At 38.5% G+C, this 9,817-nt stretch overlaps 1 protein-coding gene across 2 annotated transcripts in view; it reads right to left on the bottom strand.

The window, feature by feature from the left end:
* Positions 1–3,480: 3,480 nt before the first annotated feature.
* The window catches only part of MAL2 (mal, T cell differentiation protein 2), a 27,644-nt gene continuing 21,307 nt past the window's right edge, over positions 3,481–9,817 (bottom strand). Inside the window, exons 3-4 of one of the 2 annotated variants that reach the window (XM_004265364.3) lie at positions 8,363–8,518; positions 3,481–5,722 (exon numbers count right to left, since the gene is read on the bottom strand). In XM_004265364.3, the coding sequence (XP_004265412.1) occupies positions 5,651–5,722; positions 8,363–8,518 (228 nt within the window). In that variant the 3' untranslated portion in view covers positions 3,481–5,650. The other variant, XM_049700679.1, reaches the window with a different exon arrangement.

Raw genomic sequence — 9,817 nt, 5'->3', positions numbered from 1 at the left:
CCCATGCCTGGAGTAGGTACAAGGGCTCATCTCTTCTAGCTAGTGTGGGATTCCTCTATGGACAATCCACAGCCCATGCCTGGAGTAGGTACAAGGGCTCATCTCTTCTAGCTAGTGTGGGATTCCTCTATGGGCAGCCTTGGGGCTGGAGCTCCGTAGTGCGTTTGGTTGAGACTTTCTCAGAGGTGGAACCCAGTCTGGAACTCCTCCTGCCTACTATTACTTCCTTTTCCCTTTCCTCTTTATCTTTCATAGGCATTACTTCCAACGAATTGCTTGTACTTTTGACTCTGTCCTGGGTTCTTCTTCCCAAAGGACCTACCGCCACAGGTCTGTAAATATGCTCCCCATTGATCGATGAGAATGTAGACTTGGATAAATGGACTCACCTCAAACCATACAGCTCTTAATGGAATATTTTTTCCTATTTGAATGTTTATTTAGTTTCATGCTGAATAATATCCATGAAACTACGCCTTTGATGTGCCAATTATACTTTTCTAATGAACACTGAAAGCATAACTATAAAAAAAAACTGCGGCAACTCATACTCAACTAGCATTGGCAGAGAACGTAGCATATCTATGTGCCGAGAATTTATTTGCCCCATAAAACTTTATTTTTAGACATAAAATATATTTAGACAACTTTTCCACTCAGAAGAAATGGAGTAGCTATCATCTCACCAGGAAACCAAAGCAAAGGTATTGATAAAAGTCAATGCCTATGACTGCCAGACCCTAAAATACATACCTTCTCTCTCTTATCTAAATAAGTGTCTAAATAAGACATTTATTTAACACGTCTGTCAAACTAGGAAAGGAGATAAATCCACTTTCCTGACCTCCAAATCAATGATCCATTTCTGTGGCCTCTAAAATGAGCATATGCACCTTAAGAAATATTGACGATAACATCTTACGCAGAATGATGAAGAAAATATTTTGACTATGTTTTAAAATTAAAATACTTTACTAATATTTAATATAGGTTGACACTAGTTCATACATTTCATACACATAAATAGGGTATTATGTTCAAAAATTGAGACAACTGTTAAAATAAATTGCCTAAAAGTAACAAATCTTTATTCATCCACTGTTAAATATTTTATATGCTTATGTATATAAATAAATGAATTTACTCACACTTCAAAAAATTTCCACACAGAAGTTTTAATGTATTCAGCAAGATGGCATATTTAACGATCAATAACATGCGTAATTTCATGAAAAAGCAATGCGGCCCAGTATACTGATGCATCAGAATGTCATTGCTTCAGCTAAACTGTACATTGACTCAGGACATCAGGGCTATTTAGAATGGCACATTAAACTATATACAGGGAATTCAACAATGGCCTTCATCTAGAATATCTCTCATACATACATATCCAAGGATAAAGCTTGGGGTTGGGAGACATGAAAAATCAAAATGCCACATTATACAGATACCTCCACCTCTTGTTAGGTTTACAACAGTAACTATCATAATTTCTGGCCAAAACTACTAGCCACAGCCCTCCACTCCCATCATAATTATAGAAAAATGACAGTCTTTGACAATTAGTTCTTAGTTCTGATGATGCTTTCAGGATTATCTAAGTCAGTTGAGTGCACAGTGACATCTTTGAAAATGTTTGAGTAAAGACCTAATGAGTTTACATGGAATGTTTAATTTTTATATGTTATTTTCTCGGCTATAGAAGACTGATTATATAACATTTTTGTAATATATTGATACATATATTTAATTAGTAGACAACCTATAAGGTTAAGATTCACTTGAAATAGATTCAGAGCTAGGTGAAAAACACCTAGCCATTTTATACCAGAACTTTTCAAGTGCTGATAAGATCAATTTGTATAGAATATATTGATTGGAACACAAGAGTAAGGTATTGTCATTAATATTCATTCATTCTCTGATTCAATATATAATTACTGAGTACCTGCTATTTGCCATGCTCTGTTCTAGGCACTGAGGATAAAGCTGTAAACGAAACAAATAATTCCTTTCTATAAGTCTTACACTCCAGTGGAGAAGAGGACAAACAAAATAAACAAAATATATATGCTATATATGCTATACTGAAAATATATAAGTGCCATGGAGAAAGTGCAGAAAATAAGAACAGGGGGTGCTGGTGTGAGATTCAAGTTTAAACTCAGTTCTGAGGGAGGGCCTCCCTGCAACGGTGACAACTGACTTGAGACCCAAACAGGGTGGGGAAGCAAGCCATGAAAAACTCGAGAAAACAGGGCTCTGGAGAGAGGAACTTGTATTGACCTATTGCTCGGGGCACAGCTTAATACATGCTCACTCTAAAAAGCTGAGCTTTCAAAACATTAAAATACACACACACACACACACGGACACACACACACACGTATGTTCTAAAGATGATCACCTCTCTCCAAAACCCTGGACCCCTCCCCAATGAATACATTAAGTTGCCACCTAAGACACTGGTTCACTTAGTCACAAACTTGAAACATGATGTTGAGGACAGAACCTTTGTGATTATGACCCGGAATTCCAGATTCTGACATATGAAAAGGTGTAAATTCATACTCTATGTGTAAAGGTCTAATGGTATATCTCAGACTAGAGAACCCTTCTGATGTCAGTTCCGGGGGGTGAGCAGAAAGCCAAGCGCATTCAGGAAAGGACTGACGTGATGCAAGGTGATGGGGCAGACTGAAGCCACATAGTCCACAACCAGAATTAACGGACCAGAGAAATCATTCAGGCAGCTAAGCGCTCTGGAGAACTTTGCAGAGCAAAGCGGCCTAACTGTTTCCCTATCATGCAGGTTTCGCCTAAGTTCTTACAGCTAAACTCATGAGCCCTTGGTCGTGACAAAAAAGAAGTTCTAAAAGATGACATCTGTCAGAAACAGTTTTGTGTAGTCAACATTCTTCTAAAAACTTCTTTGGGAGAAAAGGGTCATATTTTTGGATATATAAAATACGTAAAATCCGGGAGAACTGAGTGATACACGACCATGAAGAGCCTGGACTTTGCAGCCAGACTGCTGAGGTCTAAATCCCAGCTTTCCTACTTGCTAGGTACATGACCCTGGGTGTTCTTAAGGTCTCTGTTTTGGTTCCCTCGTCTTTAAAATGCAACAATAATATCTATTCCATAGAGTTGTCACGATGACGATTAAATGAGTTAATATTTGAAAAAACGCTTAGAACACTGCCTGGCATATATTATACCTATACAAATGCTTTTTAAATAAAATAGAGTAAATTTAAACTTCCTTTATAATATTACCTCCAAAGACTCACCTCCTGAACCTTCACCAAAGAAAAAAGATTTACTGGCATTTCCTGAGAGACTGTCTTTTACATAGAAATGTTTAAAGCAGAACTCTTATATCTTATAAGTCTAGAAGCTCCAAATCTGTCAAGTTTATATCAAACCTTTAACTGAATTTCAAAGTAAATTGTATAAAAAAAGATGACCCCAAAAGATTATCAAATGAATACTTTATTAGAGTCATAACACTTATAAAATAAATTTCTTTTCATCATGGAGTTACCAGATTTTAAAACCAACCAACGCTTCCTCATTTTTACAGCTAAGATATATAAAGAAATTCTCAAATGCCGTAATTTTTGTTCAAGTGCTTTGTCAGTCAACTCACAAATCTAGATCGTGATTAATTTACAATTCTAAGTATTCACAGTTAGATGAGTTTTAGGCTTGGTTCTTAATGTTCTAGAAGCAATCCATTTACAAAAGTGTCACCAAAGCAGTTTCATGAGATCATTTAATTTAATGCCACCAAGCATGGACCTGTTATACCTTGGAAACAAAAATACAATCTCACAACTAAATCTAGCAGACTAACTTTTAACAATTCTAGTCGGAATGGACAATATATCCTTATGGCACATATATGACTCTGTAATATACAATTCATAATTCAGGGTTAAGAGTGTGGCATGGAGCTAGAAAAACCAGGGAAGTTGGATATTATAGAAAAGCTATGACATCAGTATAAAGTCACAAGACTGATATCCTCTTGCCGCATAGTAAATATACCTTTTATCTCTGTAGTTACATCACAAACCAAACCCTAATCAGATTCTTCTTTCTAAGGGATTATCACATAAACAGGATTTGATCATTGAGCATTGATTATGCTACTCATTCAGGATTGTTCTACGTTCCATGAAATCTAACAGCCCAGCTTATACATGGCACTTGTAGTGGATGATTTAGCCAAAAAGCAAAGGGTTGAAAGTATAAAATATTCAAAAGCCCTCTTTTCCCAGAGGTATAGCCCTCTTGAGGCAAGAGATAAGTATCTTGTCTGGACGGGTGGTGTGAGCTGGGGGCCTAACTCTGACTTGTTCTCCCCTTCAAGCCATTTTTGGCATGTTACCACGACCAGGGTCTCTGAGGAGGGTTAAAATACTTTTCTGTGCTATTCATATTCAATAGATGTCAGGACTGTTCTCTAAACACGTGAGGATCTACAACTTGAAGTTATATTTCGTACTCTGTTCAAATTTAACTCAGAGTCATGTAAAAGAATTAGAAGTAAAAAGTTCACCCTTTGGAGAGCTCTACTGGGTAAAGCCTCACATATCCACACATAAATATCTGTATATTCATGCACAGGGTAAACAGCTGCATTTGAAGCATAAATAAACCCACAGTAAGACATCAGGAGCTAGATACCAGTTCCAGGAGTGGTTAGTGGTCTCTGGGGCTCTCATTTTAAGGACGCCAGATGAGCATTTTGCTCAGTTGTTAGGAAACACTTAGGTGGATTAAGCAACTAGGGTTCATTTCATTTTTCCTGTACCCAAGACTCTGCTTGAATTAGCTTGAGAAACTATAGCCCCTTCAAGGGTAAGTATTTGACCATTAACCTAAAGGCAATGTAATTACTGCATGAGACTGAATACTATGTGGCTTCTCTAATTCGCTTTATACCTTTCAGGATCAGTTCAATAAAATACAGAACCCATAACCAAGGTTTTACACCAGAGGTCCGCAAACGACAGCCTGCAGCCCGCAGGCCAAATCCAGCCGCTGCCGGTTTTTGTAAATAAAAACTTATTGGAACACAGCTACACTCACTCATTTACTTACTGTCTATTGGTGCTTTCATGTAGTAACAGCAGAGGTGAGTAGTTGTGACAGAGACTGAATGGCCCACAAAGCCTAAAATATTTACCATCTGGACCTTTTAAGAGTGTCGATCTCTGTTTTACACTAACACACAGAGTTCAGTGGGAAGTTTATTTGAAATGTGTTTTTCTTCAGGAGTTTTAGTTACCTATTAAAATTAAGGTTCAGGTGACTCAGTAACTAAACACAAGAGATACCCCTTTTTCTCATGAACAATATCTGTGTATTTTATGGATGTAAAGGGAAATTTTCTTTAAAATAAGAAAAAGAGAAAGAGACAGATGTAAAACTAAAGGCTATTTCTCTGTTTAACATCATACTGAAATTAAAATTCCATCCATGAAATGAACCAGAACTCATACTTAAGATTCTCTCCATATACTAAACAAATTACTTTGGGGATGTTGTTATATCTGGACAAAATGGTATCCAAATTGATGAGACAAAAAAGTACACAAATGAAACTAACACACAGGCAGCGAGTTTGTAAGGGGTGTTACGGTCGCCATCGTCGTAAGGCCAGACCCAAACTGCAACCGTAACAAGCTGTCGTCACAAAGGCAAAAATCTAAGAAAAAAGAAACAACAATTCACATCAGATTCATAACCCTGACTTTAAGAAAACATTTGTCCAAAGGAGCAACTGTCTGAAGACTGACCAGCCTACTTAAAGATACTTCAACGCTAATGAGAATCGTTTATATTCCTCTCTTTTCTTGATGATTTTATCCCCTCACACCATTAACCTTTCTTTTCAACGTTCTGGCCCCTAATAATTTTCTCATTTGTGGACAGCCTTAGGGTGAGCCTTTTTTCACGTACTGGACTCACTTGTTAAGCAGTGGTGAAACCCCTAACATGGTACATATTCAAAACTTCACGAGGAGATGTCTATTTGCACAGTGATCTCACAGCCAAGCAAAGTGCAGCTATCAGGACTTGAGGATGTAGCAAATCATTTCTGTGACAATGGAAAGTGACCTTAGAGCTGAAGAGAGAAAACCCACAGAAATGAATCATCAGATTGGCGTGGGAGATAGTCCTCAAGTCTGTACTTAGCTCTGAATCACTGTTCTTTGCATTCAGCAAGGATTTCTTTAGCACCAGCTATGTATACATCAGTACATTTGGTACATATAAACAGATAATAGGTATTGTCCTCACCCTTTTGGGGTTTATGATTCATAGAAAACTACCAAAGCAGTTAAATATGTTAAAACATTATATGTAGTACAGGAATCCTTTACAAGGAAACCAGAGCTCTGAGAAGGAATATCAGATCCACCTACAGAACATTTTTACAGCATAATTACCATTCTGCTATTATCCCCACCCTTCTTCTGCCGGTTGTCTCTCTGATATATCTCTGATCTAGGCATTTTCTGTTGAATGAGAATGACCACTTTATTTTAAAGTACAAATGTGAAAGTTTAATTAGAACAAGAAATCACAACCACCATGGATTCTGAAAAGCTGACAAATGTCACAAATATTCCCAAATCTAAAACAACAATATTCTTGTTTTATTACCTGCCTGATACATCTTATTTTTGGAAACCCACTTTCTTTGATATCCTTTTCACAAGACAGTGTGCTCTTCATAAGACAACGGCATTAGAGAGATTTTGTAATCTTGGAGAAAATCTAGTATTTCCTCTTCCATGGTTGATCAAAATTTGTTTTATTTCAATAACTTAGAAAAGTTTATTTCAGTTTTATACCGTATTTGTAATGACATGCAAACAGTGTAGGTTTGTCAAATTTGGGAAACCCTCTATCACATTTCATAAACGATTTATAAAATTTCAGGACATTTCAAAATTTCTTGAGCAATGATACTCTTTTTGTTTTTTTTAAAGACACCAATTGTACTTGAGCATTTGTTACTTTTTTTTTAAAAATTTATTTATTTTTGGCTGTGTTGCATCTTTGTTTCTGTGCGAGGGCTTTCTCTAGTTGTGGCAAGCGGGGGCCACTCTTCATAGCGGCGTGTGGGCCTCTCACTATCATGGCCTCTCTTGTTGCGGAGCACAGGCTCCAGACGCGCAGGCTCAGTAGTTGTGGCTCACGGGCCTACTTGCTCCGCGGCATGTGGGATCTTCCCGGACCAGGGCTCGAACCCGTGTCCCCTGCATCGGCAGGCGGACTCTCAACCACTGCACCACCAGGGAAGCCCAGCAATGATACTCTTAAATGATAAATCTCAAAGTGTAAATCTTAACTACACTCTGAGTTGCTCACATGTAGTTACAATTGTCCTCCATGTCCTCTTTGCAGTGGCAGGTTATGAATTTATGTTATCCTCATTGATCTCAGAATCCTGTGGGGCTGCATACACGTGGCTCCCCCCAGTTCTGTTTATAGTACTGCTCTTGTTTGTGCCTTATAAGCACAGGAATTCTGATAAATTCTACCTCTAATGACTCCCATCAAAAAAAGAAAAAGAAAGCCTGGTGCATTTTTAATTATATGTTGAGGATACACCTGAAAGGAGAGAGTTTCTGTTTTGACTAGGAATTCGCTTATGCTTTTGTTCATCCGATGATCTGATCAGCGAGGTTGTTCCCCTGTTGTGAGTCAGCTCAGCTGATTTCACTCACCCACACTGGGCTACCTGGCCCCTGCATGAATGACCACTTTTGATACCTCTTACTAGGGAAAAGGAGTTTTCCTCTCTCTAAGGTATATTGAAATAAAAAGAAAAGTGAGGGACTCAGTGGAATGTCACAAATGAATGGCTCATGCATTTAGCTTCTGTCATTAAAACTCAGAAACTAAAGATTTACGTCTACTGGAGGGTATGGATGAAATGGGGATTCATGTAGAACTTGAAGCATGTAGAGGTTTACTAGGGCAGCTTCACTTAGAGAGAGAAAGGGAAGGACAAACCTCCCTAACCATGTCTGAAGTTACACCAGGTAGAAAGCACAATTAGTTCTTTTCACAAAGTAGACTTTGTGGTGCAAGGTCAGCTACTACCGCTGACAGGTATGATCTTACATGAAGTCAGCCTCCCGGTGCTTCAGTTTCATCATCCACAGCACTGGGGTAACAACTTGGCTCATAAGGCTACTGTACAGATAAACAGCTATTATATGTCTAATGCTGACGGTTATTAGTAAAGAAAACTATTGTTGCCGAAGGACTTTCTTGGAGACCTTGACAGGGGAGGGGAAGCGCTGGTAAACTGTATTCATCAAACACTTACTGTGGCTGCCACGTTGATGTTATACTGGTTATCGTTCAAGAGCGGCTGCACAGCCATTGTTCGATTGCAACGTAGATCGTGCAGCGATGTGGCAGCTGCTTCCAGCAAAAAGGCTCCAAAGTAGAAGACGAACACTGTAAAATGGTAAGCGAGATCCTGAAAGAGGGTGGAAAAGGGAGACAGCTACAATGAAAAAGAAGAGATTTTTTCTTCCGTTCCTTATTTCAAATGAAGTTTACGTGCAGGAAAATTAGAACACTGAGACAGTCTTTAACTGCATTTGCCATTTCTTTTGGCTCCCTCAGCAATGTCAAGCTGTTAGAATCCCAGTGAAAATCAACTGACCCGTTGCAATTGGCCCAGTGGCAAACCTTCAGATCCACTGAATTTTAGAATAAAATATATAATTTCAGTTTCGATTAAGGTTCCGTAGCATTCCTATCCTTAAAATTCAAGTAAAACAGCATTTAAATTACCTCCTGTTAGGGTTATTATATAAATCTATTTTATTAGTGTATATTATATCGTTATATAATTATATACACATTCTATAATCATTTTATTTTTGAGCAATTATTATTTTTATCCATTAGATTGTCATCCCATACACTATGGGCCTATGAAATCACTGAATTCAATACCCTATCTCCCGATATTCTAAAAAACAAAACAAACATATACTTCTACAAAAAAGCAGAGGAAATTTTCATACAAAACTCAGTTGCGATTAAGTTATTTATCTCTCGCTGCATTGATGTGACACACAGCTCTTAAAATTCACGTCGTCTTAGGTGAGTTAATACACCATCAACACATCGCTGTGTACTTTTGTTAACAGTTCCTACAGCAGGTACTTACCATTTATTATTATACACCTTACAATCACCATTCGTTATTTCCATTTGAAGCTTTCATCTTAAAAGGAACGGGAAACGTTTGGTGACATGGCCTGCGACTCTTGGTACAATATGCTTCCTTCCCCAGCCTCATCTGATGCCACCCTCTTTCCTCTTTGAACATCAGCCACTCTGGTCTCATCTTGGTCCCTAGGAATCACTCTGTACCTCAGGGTTGATGCTCTTTACGCATGGTAGCGTCTCTGACCGGAAAGAGTCTTCCCACAACCAATTACTTGCGCCTGTCCCCCAGCCCTCCACACCGTTCCCCCCAATAATACCACCTTTCTACTCCTGCTTAATTTTGCCTCCTTCCTCCTTTACAGGAGTATCATACAGGAGTATCAGAACTGAGTTGTGCCAAAGGCTTTCCCTGTCCAGTCCCGTTTCCTCCCCCTTCAGCTTTCATAGGTGTTACCATCCGATAAACTTCTTACACGCCCAACTCTGTATGGCTTGGGTCATACTGTCCAGCTATCCGTACTGGCCTTAGGGTCCTACGCACTCTAGAGTGATGGAGGAAAAGACGTAGTAAGGAACTCATGGCAATGGTGGTGAC

This window comes from Orcinus orca, chromosome 17, assembly GCF_937001465.1.
Source record: "Orcinus orca chromosome 17, mOrcOrc1.1, whole genome shotgun sequence".
NCBI lineage: Eukaryota > Metazoa > Chordata > Mammalia > Artiodactyla > Delphinidae > Orcinus > Orcinus orca.
This window is presented reverse-complemented; position numbering and strand designations above follow the sequence as displayed.